The sequence below is a fragment of the Pogona vitticeps genome, chromosome 1 (assembly GCF_051106095.1).
Source record: "Pogona vitticeps strain Pit_001003342236 chromosome 1, PviZW2.1, whole genome shotgun sequence".
In the NCBI taxonomy this organism is placed as follows: Eukaryota; Metazoa; Chordata; class Lepidosauria; order Squamata; family Agamidae; genus Pogona; species Pogona vitticeps.
Window position 1 is genome coordinate 255,727,678 of NC_135783.1, and position 15,735 is coordinate 255,743,412.

General features: G+C 41.0%; 1 protein-coding gene across 24 annotated transcripts in view; it reads left to right on the plus strand.

Moving 5' to 3' along the window:
- Window positions 1-15,735, plus strand: part of BRSK2 (BR serine/threonine kinase 2) — a 536,847-nt gene that overhangs the window by 456,461 nt on the left and 64,651 nt on the right. For all 24 annotated transcript variants that reach the window (XM_020788805.3, XM_020788806.3, XM_020788808.3 and 21 more), the window contains 4 exons: window positions 5,042-5,073; window positions 6,744-6,908; window positions 9,480-9,577; window positions 12,841-12,991. In XM_020788805.3, coding sequence (XP_020644464.3) covers window positions 5,042-5,073; window positions 6,744-6,908; window positions 9,480-9,577; window positions 12,841-12,991 — 446 coding nt within the window. The remainder of the gene's footprint in view (window positions 1-5,041; window positions 5,074-6,743; window positions 6,909-9,479; window positions 9,578-12,840; window positions 12,992-15,735) is intronic.

Consider the following 15,735-nt stretch of genomic DNA (forward strand, 5'->3'; position numbering starts at 1 on the left):
AAATCAGATTGATTATGTTCTCTGCAGTCAAAGATGGAGAAGCTCCATACATTCAGAAACAACAACACCTGGAGCTGATTATGGCTTTGATCATCAACTTCTTATAGCAAAATTCAAGCTTAAACTGAAGAAAAATAGAAAAAACCACTCGGCTACTCAAAATGCAAGGGACATAGGGAAATTTACAGAAAACTGAATGCTGACTTCCAAAGAATAGCAAGGAGAGACAAGAGGGACTTCTTAAATGAACAGTGCAAAGAAATAGAGGAAAATACAGTAACAGAAAGGGAAAAACCAGATGTCTGTTCAAGAAAATTGGAGATGTTAAAGGAAACGTTTTGCAAGGATGGATGTGATAAAGGACAAAAATGGTAGGGACCTAACAGAAACAGAAGACATCAAGAAGAGGTGGCAAGAATACACAGAGGAATTATACCAGAAAAATCTGGATGTCCCGGACAACCCAGATAGTGTGGTTGATGAACTTGAGCTAGACATCCTGGAGAGCACAGTCAAGTGGGCCTTAGAAAGCATGGCTAAAAACAATGTCAGTGGAGGTGATGGCATTCTATCAGTCTACATCCTAATCCCAAAGAAGGGCAGTGCCAAAGAATTCTACAACTACCATACAATTGCACTCATTTCACACGCTAGCAAGGTTATGCTCAAAATCCTGCAAGGTAGGCTTCAGCAGTATGTAGACCGAGAACTCCCAGAAGTACAAGCTGGATTTCGAAGGGGCAGAGGAACTCGAGACCAAATTGCTAACATGCACTGGATTATGGAGAAAGTCAGAGAGTTCCAGAAAAACATCTACTTCTACTTCATTGACTATGCAAAAGCCTTTGACTGTGTGGACCACAACAAATTATGGCAAGTTCTTAAAGAAATTGGAGTGCCTGACCACCTTGTCTATCTCCTGAGAAATCTAGATGTGGGACAGGAAGCAACAGAACTGGATATGGAACAACTGCTTGATTCTAAATTGGGAAAGGAGTACGACAAGGCTGTATATTGTCCCCTGGCTTATTTAACTTATATACAGAATACATCATGTGAAAGGCAGGACTGGATGAATCCCAAGCTGGAATTAAGATTGCTGGAAGAAATATCAACAACCTCAGATATTTATTTATTTATTTATTTATTTATTTATTTATTTATTTATTTATTTATTTATTTATTTATTTATACCCTGCCTATCTGTTCGTCGCAAACACTCTAGGCAGCTTGCAACATAACAAATAAAACAAGCATATACAGTACATAACATAATTAGCATAATTAGAAAAAAAAGAAAAATTTTCTCCAAGATGGCAAGAGAACAAGATAAATTATAACAGATAAGAAGAGAAGAAAAATTAAGAATTAACTGGGAGGGGGGAAGGCCTGCCTAAACATCCATGTTTTCAGTTGTTTTAAAAAAATCTCCAGCGAGGAAGCCATGCGAATCTCCGGAGATAAATTGTTCCAGAGGCGAGCAGCCACCACCAAGAAGGCCCGGTTTCTTGTTTTTTCCTTCCGGGCCTCCCTCGGCGTCAGGCTCCTCAGCCTTACCTCCTGGCTTGCGCATGTGACACGGGTAGAACTGGGTGGGAGTAAGCATCCCGCCAAGTATCGAGGTCCTAAACCATTTAGGACTTTAAACGTAAGCATCAAAACTTTGAAGTCAACGCGGAACCGAATGGGCAGCCAATGCAACGCGGCCAGAATAGGAGAAATGTGATGGTGTTTTCTCACTCTGCTAAGGAGTCTGGCCGCCGCATTCTGCACCACCTGGAGTTTCCGCGTCACCCTCAAAGGTAGCCCCACGTAGAGTGCATTACAGTGGTCTAATCTCGAGATTACGAGTGCATGTACCATGGTAGTGAGCGCCCCCGTATTGAGATAGGGTCGCAGACGGGCTATCCGCCAAAGATGAAAAAAGGCGGTGCGGACCACCGACGCCACTTGTGTCTCCATGGTGAGCGCCGGGTCCAGATGAATCCCCAGGCTGCGAATCCCGCTCTTTGCAGCAAGGGTCACCCCCCCCCAAACGAGAGGGAGTCACCCAAGCCGCTGACAGTGAGTTCACCTACCCTAAGGACCTCCATCTTGTCCGGGTTCAGCCTCAGCCCATTCTCCTGCATCCATTACAGTACAGCCCCCAGGCAGCGTTGAAGGGACAGAACGGCATCACCTGCAGTTGGTAAGAAGGAGATGTAGAGCTGGGTGTCATCCGCATACTGATGACACAATGCTCCACACCCCCTAATGTTAAGATATGCAGATGATACTGATGGCAGAAAGTGAGAAGGAATTAAAGAACATCTTAATGAGGGTGAAAGAGGGGAATGCAAAAAATGGGCTGAAGCTCAATATAAAAAAAAACCCTAAGATCATGACCGCTGGTCCCATCACCTCCTGGCAAATATAAGGGGAAGATATGGAGGCAGTGACAGATTTGACTTTCTTGGACTCCATGATCACTGCAGATGGAGACAGCAGCCACGAAATTAAAAGATGGCTGCTTCTGGGGAGGAAAGTGATGACAAACCTAGACAGCATCTTAAAAAGCAGAGACATCACGTTGCCGACAAACGTCTGCATAGTCAAAGCTATGGTTTTTCCAATAGCGATGTATGAAAGTGAGAGCTGGACGATAAAGAAGGCTGACCGCTGAAGAATTGATGCTTAGGAATTGTGGTGCTGGAGGAGGCTCTTGAGAGTCCCCTGGACTGCAAGGAGAACAAACCTATCCATTTTGAAGTAAATCAACCCTGAATGCTCACTGGAAGGACAGATCCTGAAGCTGAGGCTCCAATACTTTGGCCATCTCATGAGAAGAGATGACTCCCTGGAAAAGCCCCTGATGTTGGGAAAGTGTGACGGCAAGAGGAGAAGGGGACGACAGGGGATGAGATGGTTGGACAGTGTCATCGAAGCTACCAGTATTAATTTGACCTAATTCAGGGAGGCAGTGGAAGACAGAAGGGCCTGGCGTGCTGTGGTCCATGGAATCACAAAGAGTCGGACACGACTTAATGACTAAACAACAACAAAATCATCACTCTTGTAAATCTCATTGATTGAGTAGGTTTTCTTTACCTGTGATTAGCAATTATATTTAAGCCTCTTGTGAACATTTAGGCATGCCCTACATGTCTCTAGCCTTCAGTTGAAGAAGGTAAATAACCACCTTCAATTGAAACAAGGAGGAATACACCATGATTCAGAGCCATGGCCAGATTATCATGGAATTTTGAAAGCAGCAGAACCTTCAGCTGGGAAAAGACAGGAGGCGAACTCCATTTTGCCACTGTGTTATCTGGTGTGGTGTCTACAAATTAAGCAGTGATAGGGCTTCCCATGTATAATTGTTTCCTGTTGTTCATTCACTAGATGATTTGACTGGGAAATTTTATGGTGTTCATGTTCTAGATTTCCTTCATTTTTCTGTAGGAATTCTTGTGCCAGTTTATCTTCTCCAGATACCTTTATCCAAAATCGATTACACTGTGCTAACTGGAATATTGAAAATCATGGGAATAGCACAAGTATATTTGAGTTGTACAGTTAGGCATAGAGAAGGGTAAACAGAATAGTTGATTTGGGTTGTCACAGTTTTCTGATGCATGAACAGACTGGAACTTTGGGATTCACTTCCTGTTATTCTTCATTTACATTGCTGTACCTTGACCACTAATCAATCTGCAAAATGCAGTGTTCATCCAAGAGAGGAATGGCTAAGTCGGTAAGGGGAGCAGTGATTTTCTCCTTTGCTCAAAGCATAATTCCATCCTATCTTAAAGGGTCTGTTATAAGGCCCTTTTTGAAAAAATCCTGTCTGAATCCCATATAGTTGACAGTTGTCAGCCAGTATCAATGTTCCCTTTTTGGGCCCAGTGCTGGAGAGTGTGATGACTTCTCAGGGGTTTTTGGATGGAACAGCTTCAGACATGGGATTAAGACAGCTTTCGTTGACTTGGATGATCTATGCTGGGAACTGGACAGGGGGAGTTTGTCCCCTCTTTTTTTAAAAAAAATAATTTCACTGGCTGCCAATCCATTTCCTCCGGGCTTGGCTGCTGAGTGGACACCTGCTGGAGGGGGCAGGGTACAGAACTGCAGACCAGCTGTTTGTACGGGAAACAAACCGCCAAGCCAGTAGTTTGTGCTCATCTCTAATCGTGACAATTTCAAATACTTTATTTCACTATATAATCAACCCTCTCCAGTCTCTGATATCTTCTTGGGAGGGTCTTCTTTCTGTTCCAGCACCATGTTTGATGAAGACCTGAGTGAAGGTGTTTTTGGTAGCTCCTTCTAATTTATTACAGTGGTGCCCCGCATAGCGATGTTAATCGTCGCTATCCGGAATCGTCGCTAAACAGAACTAAAAACCCCTTCGTTTAATGTGTTCCTATGGGGCAAAAACTCACAGTTCAAGCGAAGATCCTCCATAGCGCCGCCATTTTTGCCGCCTCGGTAAGCGAGGGCAGCGCACGAAAACGCTTGTGGTGGCCATTTTGGGCACCCGGCGGCCATTTTGGAACCGCCGATCAGCTGTTCTAAAAACATTCCCATTCAAAACATCGCAATGCGATTGCTTTAGCGATCGCAAAAAATAGATCGCTATGCGGATTTGTCGTTAAACGGTTATGCGAGGCACCACTGTACATTTCCTTCCATACAATGCTGAGTTGGCCATTTCTTACTGTCCTTCTGCCATCCTGCCTCTTTAAACTAGCTTTTGATTTGTGAATGCTCTAACAGGATTGATGTTTTTACCATGGGATGCAGCATATTCTGTTTCTATTGTATATTTTAAATTTGTTTAACTGGCGATGTTTCAAGATTCCTATACATTTAATAGGGTTTTAATATAAATATACTAATGTATTGGGATTTTAAATCGATGTGCACATTTTAACAGTTCATTGCCCTTCTAAGTCCCTGCATTGGGAGAAAGACGGGATATAAAAAGGAGTAAATAAATAAATAGTATGGGCAATTACCATTTTGCATTGTACTCATTCCTTCTCTCTCTCTTTCCTTGTAGCTAGAACACATTCAGAAGCACATATGGTATATGTAAGTAGACTTTTGCTGCCATTTGGGAAACTGTCTTAAAGCTGACCTGTAGGGAATAATTTAACATTAAAACCCCAATATAGGGAACCACAGAGAAACTTTAGCAGAACTAAAGCTTCTCGGCCAACTGGCTTCTGATTAAATCATTGCTGTCAGAGTTCTGTGTAGAGTACCCTCTTTCTTTGAGATTTAACTCAATGTTATCCATCACAATATTGTTGTTTTTAAAAATATAGAAAATATATTTCTGGCATTTCTTAATTGCTGGCTGAAAACCTGCTGCTTTGTGCAGTAAGTTGCTCTAGAAAGGGCACATTTCAATCAGTGAAATGAACCAATCAGTTCACACATCTAATCCACACTGATTCAGTGGACCTAATCTGGTGCAACTTTTTACACTGAGCAACAAGATTTCAGCCCATAAAACAAAGCTGAAGCAAAAAGCAAACTTTGCTAAATATTCTGGTGGCTTTTCCATGTCAAATGAGCGTTGTATTTATGGCACCAATATTTCCAAGTGTACGTCTATGTGAATCTGCTAATAATATTAGTGGCATATTTTAAGAAAAAGACTCTCCTGCCCCATGGTACTCTGCAGATATATTGGACTTCACATTCCATCAGTGAACAAATGCAATTTTGAATGCTTCACCAATTATTTTTATTCATTTTCTTTTATTTTTCTACAGGCTTTATTGTCTGTAGTTATTCCACTTATTAGAGTAACACAGCAGTTCTTCTAACCCATAATAAGGATTTTCTGCAAGTAAGCTGGCTCTGCCCCTTTCTTGCTAAATCGAAATATTAGCAACCAATAGCAAAACACTAACATAAAGTTAATATTGCCTTCTTGGAATGGCCCTTGTCTGAACAGAATGGAGTATGTGATCCATCATTTATTTTGAACCACTATATTTGAAAACAGGATAATGTACTGTACAATAATTTCAAAAATCACTGTCTATTTGGGGTATCTGTATTAATACCAACCTATAAAATGAACAAGTTCTCTCAAATTAAAATTGAACACATAATACTGAAAGCAGAGAACCTTTCTTGAATCTACAGGCACTGGTATGTGCCATTTCCTAGAACACACTTTTTCAGTTGAGGCTTCGGAGACATGACTTTTCATAGCTCACAAAGATGTATTAAGTAAGCAAAACCATGCCTTGTATATATGCATCCCAATATTTTTTTTTCCTGTGGGTCAGCACCTGTAATTACAATAGAGGCAGTCTGCCGAGAGATCGACAAACATGAATGAGGCAGGAAGATTGCACAATACGAACCATGTCAAGAAGAACCCCTGAGTACTTCACTGTTAGAGTTCTGTTGCCTTTCTGACATGGTATATACAGCTGCTACTCTTTAAAATGTTGAATCTACTACACTAGCCGGTGCTGTAGCCTTTCAGATATTTTTGGCCTACAACTTTCATCTTTAGTAGTCAGCATAGCCTATGGTAAAGAAATATGGAAGTTGCAGCCTGAAAACATATGCAGGGCCATAGTTTGGTACCCTGAGCACAGAGTGGTGAAGATTTTCACCTCCTACAAAATTCTGAAACTAAAATATAACTTGTGGAGGAGTGATAGGTGCCTTTATACAGTCGCGTAATTGCTATGAATGTTACTAGGTTTTACTTTTTTTTTCCTCTTCTGTTGCAGAGGTGGTAAGAATGAGCCAGAACCAGAACAACCAGTTCCTCGAAAAGTGCAGATTCGTTCGCTCCCCTCATTGGAGGACATTGATCCAGATGTTTTAGATAGCATGCACTCATTAGGTTGCTTCCGGGACAGGAATAAACTCTTACAAGATCTGCTATCAGAAGAGTAAGTTTTCAGTCCTATGGGGGACTTGATCCACTTGGATATAAGAGAAGAGACACTCAAAACAGTAGAGAACAGAACAACTAACACTACTGTATTTGCATATTAAAGAAGGGTTTTTGACACAAGATGGGATCACACAGGGAAATAGATCACAATATTGACCACCTGTGGAAGATCTAGTGCAATCTATTTCCTGGTGTTCACACAGCATGTGGGGAAATCTGCTGCTGCCTGACCCTGATCTATGCCCAATCTGGAGCTTTTTAGGGGTTCTACTTTAGGAGCTAGAGACTGTAGTAGTTCCCTGAAAGATGGAAGGATCACTTTAAGACAGATCGCTCCTGTTAAAACAACCCTCTCTGGTGTGAGCAAGTGTGCACCTTTGCAGCTGTCTGATTGTTCCCAGACATTCTTATCCTTGCACTGCAGAAGAATATGTTTTTGAGTGGCATCTGAATGATAGGAGTGTTGGGCCACAATCAGATCTCTAATGGAGGAGCTTTCCAAGAATTTGGGTGCCACTACCAAGAAAGCTCTGCCATGTGTGGTAGCCCAACAGACCTCATTACACTGAAGCGCAACAAGCAGTCCCTCCCCAGGTGATCCTGAAGCAAGATGGCTAGTATCAGGGAAGGCAGTTCTCTCAGACACTGGGCCCCAAACTCTTCAATATTTAGACTTATTAGTACTGTAAGCTGATAACTAACATCCTGAGTTGGAGCTGGTGCCTTAGCAGCAGGTACTGCAGAAATATCAGAACAGGGGTGATATAATCATCTCCCATAATCCTGTAAGTACCCAGCCAATGGCACTATGTACCAGCTCCATCTTCAAAGGAATCCATAGATAGAGTGTACCACAATAGCCCAAGCAGGAAGTTATCAGAGCATGAATTATGATAGCCAGGTTATCCTGATCAAGGAATGGCCTTAATGATTCTTAACATTTGTATAGTGCTTTCAAGTGTTCAAAATGCTCTATATTTATTAGCTGGTTGTAATCCTTACAACTGCCTTATAACTTAAGTTATCACCTGCATTGTGCTGGGCAGGTTCTCAATTTCAGAAAAGAATGGCTTGTTGTGATTGGGTTCTTTGTCAGTGTCTGGCAGTTCCTTGTTTTTGACGGGAAATGACAAGAGAAGAGATACTTTAAACAACTCTTTATTAACAAAACTAGGGTTTTTCCCCACTACAACTTCAATGGGTTCAACCTATTCAACATTAACAGGAAAATCTGCCCACAACAAGGGTAATGTCTCTTCATAATTGCCTTTCTTCAACAAAAAGATTGTCCAAACCGTTCCTGGTCTGTCAACCTTCTGAGACAACCACTCCTCACCCGCAGCAGGGATGATGTGACCAGTCTCCTTCGGGCGGCTTCTCATGTAGTTGAACTGGTCCTGGTCTGATCACCCTCTTCCAAGGACCCCATCATCAAGGGTACACTAAGACCGTCCATTCCTCTGGTCCTCATCCTTTGATGATAGGTTTCCCATCTTCCCTTTTTATCTCTGCTCCTTTACGGTTTCAACTTCCATCACCTACTTCTTTCTGTGGGATCTTGAACACTCTAGTTTCTTCTTCTATCTCTAGCCATTCTTCTTCTAGCACCACCACGTTCTTTGTCTCCCCTGATTCACTCCTTCCTCCATAGTTAAGAACACGTCTATCTCCTTCCTTCCCCTCCTTCCTGACTCCTCCCCCTCCTTTCCCGCCTTTAACTCTTTCATCTTTTCTATAACCTTCACTACCTCTTCCTTTCCAACTTCTCTATCTTTTCCTTCCTCTACAGTCACCTGAGGGGACGGCTCACTCTCTCTCTACTCTTCTCCTTTATCTTCTTGCTCACACTTGTCTAAAGTGATCTAATGAGTTCATGGAGTCCAAAATAAGGATCCCAGTAATGATTTCTTGATTTGAGTGTAGTCTATCAGCCACTACACCACACCAGTCCTTTGATGAAATCTTTCCTCTGTATCTGTAACAGTTCTTCCTGAAAATGTATGGAGTTTTATGAATAAATATTCTTCTGTATAAAAGAGTTCATAGAATATTCCTTAATGCACAGCTACCAAGCAGGAATAAAAACATCACATCAGAAAGCAGTCAACAAAAACATGAAACAGCATAAAACATTTAAAAAATTTAAATGAAACCATCAGGAGAAATAGTGTTGGGAAAAGTGCGCCTAATTTATTTTAACTTAGATTCCTAAACATGAAGGATACTCAACACAGCATCCCATAGTTTTTGTACTATACATGTAGATTCATGTGGGAGTAGAAAGTCGATTTTTCCATCTGCAGCTGGATATACAAAGCCCAGTGAAGAGCGCAGGATGTACTACATATCATATTTGAGTAAGCTTTTCCAAGTCTCCTACAAAAATAAGCCAAATATCACCTTGCTTCCAATAAATATTTATTAATACGGATAAGTCTGTTCAAATAATGTCTGCATCAACTTTTGGTTTCAATATTTAAGAGATCAGTGTTGGGGTTAATTTTCTGCAAAACACTGGAAGATTTTACTGGATGATGGTGATGATGATGCAATGTTATTTTTCTAGAGAAAACCAAGAGAAAATGATTTATTTTCTTCTGCTGGATCGGAAGGAGAGATATCCCAGTCACGAGGATGAAGATCTTCCTCCTAGAAATGAAATAGGTATATCCAAAAAGTGGGGGGGGGGGCTAATATCTTCTGTCTTTGTCTTTTTGTGATCTCCTCAGCAGAATACAGGGGCTTACACAAAATTAGCTTCTCAATAATTCACTCTGAGACACTGGTGAGAGAAAATATAAAAATGTTTCATACAGTTCTAAATAGCTGAAAAATAGCATACTGTACAAATATGACTGCTTTGCTGCAATAGGCCTCAGCAGACTCCTGCAGACTGCATTCTAATTTCATACTAACTGCATAACTGCCAACAGACTAAATTGGAGGGAATCAGAGACCCTTAAGCAGAGAGACGAGGCTCCCTTTGAAATCAGAGGCAGGGAAGGAACAATTGGTTGCTGCCAGATTGATTGACAGTCACTCCAGCTCAGAAAGATCTCTCCCAACTAAACCAAATAAGGGAGCATATGAGGTTGAATATAACTCCAGCAGACTGTTGTTTGGATTTCTATACAAAACATCATATGCTGCCTTTATCTCTGAGCCTGACATACTTGTGTGATGTCTCATCATATGCATTATTATTCAAGTCTTAGTTGGATTTGTTTTTCCAAGGCAAGCAGAGCAAGGAGGTTTAGCTCTTTGCTTGTAACAGTGTCTCTGGGAATGTAGAACGAGGTTTAATTGAGTGCATTTATGCTTCTGATTTTGACCAAACTCCAGGAGGCAATGAAAGACAGGAGGGCCTGGCGTTCTCTGGTCCATGGGGTCAAAAAGAATTGGACACAACTAAACAACAACAACAACAACATGCTTCTGATGAATGTCTCATCATTAGCCATTAACTGTGGCCTCAAATGCAGAGATGAGAGGAAAGGATCAGGGAAAGTGAAGTCACAATTCTGCATTCTATTGTTCTCATCTCTTTTGAAAACCTCTCTTTTCTGCATGCTTGTGATTTCCTTCTCTCAGAATCTTTTCTCTCTCTACTGAACCCAGTTTCATGGTTCAAACACCCTTTGATGGGGAGTTGGTTAAGGTCCTCTGTGTCATTATTCCAGAATGTTGCAATTCCACAAAGCTTAAAGGGATCCATTTTTTAGACTATTGCAGATTCATGTCTCTTATTTTTAAAATGTTGCTTCAGTTACCTTACTACAAAGAAGGCAAACACAAAAGTTGACGTGCAATAATGCTTATTCTTATCTATGCTGTATCTCTGTAAAATTGCTTTGGTACATTGGAGTAGAGAAATACTGTACACTGATGCAAATAGCCACATAGGTCAAGAGTGAAGCTATAAAAGATGGTATAATTGAATGTCCCTTCTTTTTTGTTGGAGGAACATGGATTCTTTGGTGTGATATGAGTCTTTTCTGTAGACACACAAAATATACTGAACGGGTAGGTTGCTTAAAAAACAAACAAACCCTGGACTCATTCCTGGCTTTTTGAGGTTTTGTGTAATATACCGTATTTGCCGGCCTACAAGGTGACCGGCCGTATAAGACGACCCCCCCCAACAGGAAGAGCCAGGGTGGGTGGAGGCAGGAGGAGGAGGAGGAGGAAGAAGAGGGGAAACAGGGGTGGCGGGCGAGCGAGCGCACCACTGGCTCAGCACGCGCAGGGCGGCGGGCTCTGGTCGAGGGCGAGGAAGAGGGCAAGAGGCTGAGGGGGGGCGGCAGGAGGAGGAGGAGGAGGAAAAGGGAAATGGGGGTTGGTGGGCAAGCGAGCCCAAATGAAGTGCACCCGGCATACAAGACAACCCCCCACTTGGAGGCATGTTTTTGGGCCCCAAAAGTCATCTTGTACGCCGGCAAATATGGTAAAAATTGTATACAGCATCAGTCAATATTAAGAAATGCCAGGCTCCATGTTTTGTATATTTTATTGCAGAACTCCTTGGCAGTAAATATTTGGATTTTCATTGCTGTGGTTTCTGAGTTTTATTCTTCCAGTATGAGCTGAGCGCCAGTCATAGAAAATAGGAAAAAAAAAAACCTCTGCACACCAGAGTTCCACCTGCTTCACATGCTCTGAAGCAGATTTTGGGGAGACTCAGGGGACTGCCAAAAAAGAGGAGAATTGGGAAATGTCATTTCCTTCCCCATTCACCCAGCAGAAAAAAAGTTCCCATGAATTGAAAGCCTCCTACCAATAGAAGGAACCTTTCTGCCCAGTTTTTAAAATAAGAGACACAAATCTGCAGTAGTCTGAAAAAAATGGGTTTCAGTAGGCCTTGTAGTGTTGCAACATTCAGGACTCGTTTGTTAGATCTGACGCTTTGAATAATGCAAGCTAAGGCCCCTTTCGGATGCCTTCAAAGATGCTCCAGTCAAACATGGAAGTACTTGATTACACTTCTCCCTTCAACAATGTTAGGGTCATTTTTACTGGACCCCCAAGTAGTTCAAAGTGTATAACTCTTATGCCCTGAAAATGTAACTACAAAGCGTGAACAGTTGATTCGTATGTGTGTATACCCATACACAGAGAGAGAATGGTGCTCTCTATTGGGGTCTTCCATAGCGTGGATTATCCTTTCCATGTGTAATGAGCCTTAAAGGTCCTTATGACCGCCTGATCTAGAGGCTGAATTAGAGATGTTGTGTTTGAGGTCAAGCTGACCATTTTGATGCCTTCAGTGTTGATCTCATGAGGTTCTGGGTGATTAGGGGCACAGTAGTTAGTTAGTTAGCTAGTTAGTTAGTTAGTTAGTTAGTTAGTGAGCAGAAAAAAAATCTGTGTAACCAAAGCTCTGTTGTTCAAGTGAGAAGTGTACAAGCAAAAAGCATAAAATCTCTTTATCTAAAATGGCCATGTACTTCTTTGGCTTTCTACTTTGCAGCTTGTCTGGAGTATTGAGAACGTTTCAAAAAGGAAGATAAAACTTTGTAGAGAAAACTGATATGAAAAAAATAATATATATCTTTGTAGAGGAAACAATTGGGAAACGATGTAATTTGGGCATCAACTTTTTCTAAATTAAACATGCTCTCCGAAAGGAAGCACTTTTTTTCTTTTTACTCTGCAGATAATCTTTTAAAGCTATGTCTGTTTCATTGCAACCCACTTTAGGAAACTTCCTGCTGCAGTTTTGGTTTGGCAGAAGTAATGAGGCATTATGCATGAGATTTTGAAATGTGGGGAGGAGTGTTAATGTTTGGGTTCTCCATTGTGGCCCTTTTGTCCCTGCAGTTTACAAAATAAAATAAGGGAGGGATCCCAAGAATGAATGTATTATCAACTGAAGGCAATCTAGGGTGTGTAGTGTCATATTAAGTTAACTATGTTATCTTTACTTAAAGACCCTCCCAGAAAGCGTGTAGACTCTCCAATGCTGAACAGACATGGAAAGCGGAGGCCAGAGAGGAAGTCAATGGAGGTCCTGAGTGTGACAGATGGAGGATCTCCAGTTCCAGCTCGTAGGGCAATTGAAATGGCTCAGCATGGACAAAGGTAGGTGTTGCAAAAGCTAAAAGGTAGGATGCTTGGACCTGGAATTTAGAAGCCACAACATCTGGGGTAGTGGCACATTCATTTTTACCTAGGCAAAAAAGCATCAGTTTAGGTGCTATAGATATTAGAGTGCAGAGTTTGGAAGGAAGAGAAGTTAATCACAGGGAGCCTTCTCTGTTTACTACTTTTCTTCTGTTCTTAATCTTTTGCTTCTCATGCTACATTTCAAAGTAATGCTAAGGGGAAAAAGTACCAGTAGAGGTTTATGCAAGTTAAAGGCATGCAGCGTGGACCATTTCAGCACTTGTGTAAATCATAACTCTTGGACATGCCTTAGAATATAAGCACACTTCTTACAAGATGCATATATATAATACATGTATTCTTGCAAATCTCTCACTGACCGAGGAAACATACATTTCAGGGTGTGACAGTGAAAAGCAGATGTCCAAAAAGAATATTTCCAGAAGGAATAGTTTCAGTACATTTTGTTGTGGCTTTCTGGTTGTGTTTTGAATGGGATTGAATGTTTTAATATTTCATAGGTTAAGGGAAATTCCATAGGTCTTGTAATATTCAGAAATATATTGAAGAAGCGTCTGTGCTTTTACAGTTTTAAGATCTAAATTCATTCTTTGCAAAATGGATACATGTTTCAGCTCCCTAGAACATTAGTTGATGGCCAGATAGAAAACACGAGAAGCTCTTGGATGTGTCTAACATCCATCATTAATTACATTTTTGGTGTGTGAAGAATAATTCTATCCAAAATAGCCCCACATTTGATTCTATGGTTATGTGACCGGCTGTCATATATTTTAGTTCTGAGAAGTGCATTGACAGGTTACCTGTAAGTTAGTGAATAATTAATAAATACAGTATATAAAAATATTACGGTGAAGAATGCTTCTGGCATTTTATACCAAAGAGGACAGTTTTGAAGAGCCAAAGATGAGCAAGCTTAAGGCACATTCTAGATCTGTCTTGGATTTTGCTTATCTCTAAAGCTATCCAGGACTGGAATATAATATTTCAAAAACTCTAATATTACTTTATTTTCCAAGTTGTTATGCTAAGCTACATTGTTTGCACCAGGTGTTTGCCTGGATTGAATAAGGTGAAAATAACCAGATGAGGAAAGAATGAATTTGGGAACATACCATTTCTTTAATCTAAGAAGAAAATCCTAAATAGACTAAGGTAGCTTGCACTATTCCTGCCACTTTTCACTTTGCAACAGTGGTTGCATAGTTAATTGCCAGGAAAATGCCAATACTTCAAAAGTGGAGTCTTTCTGCTATCTGAGTGTGATTAGAATCATATCCCTTAATTTTTTAAGTGTTGTGCAAGATTTTAGGAGTTATTGAGACGACTGAACGTTAAGAAGGATTTTTATGCCACAACGCTCTCTCAGAAACCCTGAGAAGAGCATACCATAGTCAAAGATAAGTCTAGATTTTAGGGTCTCGGAGTATTTGCTGGCAATAACATCTGGACTGTTGCTAATATATGTCTGGGTTAGAGAGCAGCTGCTAGAACAATGGTTCAGTTATGTGGCTATGGACTAGGAAGGGCAATAAGCAGAATAGATTAGGGGCTTATAGTTTCATGAAGGTCCAAGAGGAACGTTGCATAGTACACCTAGACATTTTAGAGTCAGTACACACCTCATAACTGGATGATAAAGGCATATAGAAGAGACCGGTGGTTCAGAGTTTGGTCTGTTGATTAACACCAACAAGTGTCTAGAGATGGTGTGCATCTGATAGAGACCCTATCTGTCAGAACCTTCTGTAACAAAATACAGATACCTCCAGATGAAGGGCAAACTTTATGAGGCTTACAGTGTAGTATGTGGCACCAAATGATGCACATAAAATAAAATTTTGTAGACCTCCGTCCTTCACTGGTCTGCCTTTAAGAAGATCATTGTTTTTGGAGGGGGGTGCATTTATATTATGCACATGAATGGTTTAACTGTAATTTCTTTTCCCCAGGGAATCTGGCAGCTGTAGTTTTGTGATGAGGGTCTAAGTATCTATAGCACTAAATTATCAGGGTCCTTACAGACTGCAGTTTCTGGGGTCTCTTGGGGAAGACCATGCTGGTTAATATAAAACCAATATAGTCTATCACTATAGGCGTATAAATTAGTCTGCTATGGTGCATATTCTTTTCATAGTTTATTTCAGAAGGTTATTGAGGAAGATGAGGTATTTGGGGAGAATAACCATTGGCAGAGCCATAAGTAGAACAGGACAAGGTAAATGTACTGATGTTAGGAAAATACACAGCAACATCTTTTAGCACTATTCACTTTCCCTTTTTTGAAAGCAGGAACTTTCTCTTTCTTTTTGGATGGGAATACTTCTTTGTCCTCCTTTCTCTTGGGGACATTCCTGCCCATACACCAGGGCAGAGTGAGTGGGAGAAACCTCTGGTTACCTCAGGTGCCAAAATGGCTAGTTACACCTCTGGCCATCTGTCCTCTTAGCTAGGTATACTTGCAATACTAGTAAGCACTGTTCATCAGGAGATCCATTTTCTTGTGCTTTTTGCTCTATGCATGGTTTTCTTGCTGCCGTAAACAGTTTGTTTCTTTGTAGAGTGCATGTATTGAATGGAATCTCTCTTGCATGTGCCTAGCATTCCATACACTGGCTGCGTGCTTAACGACCACAGGATTTTATAACTGTGCCATCAACAATTTTGCAATACTGTATGTAGGAGTGAGCATCCATGGT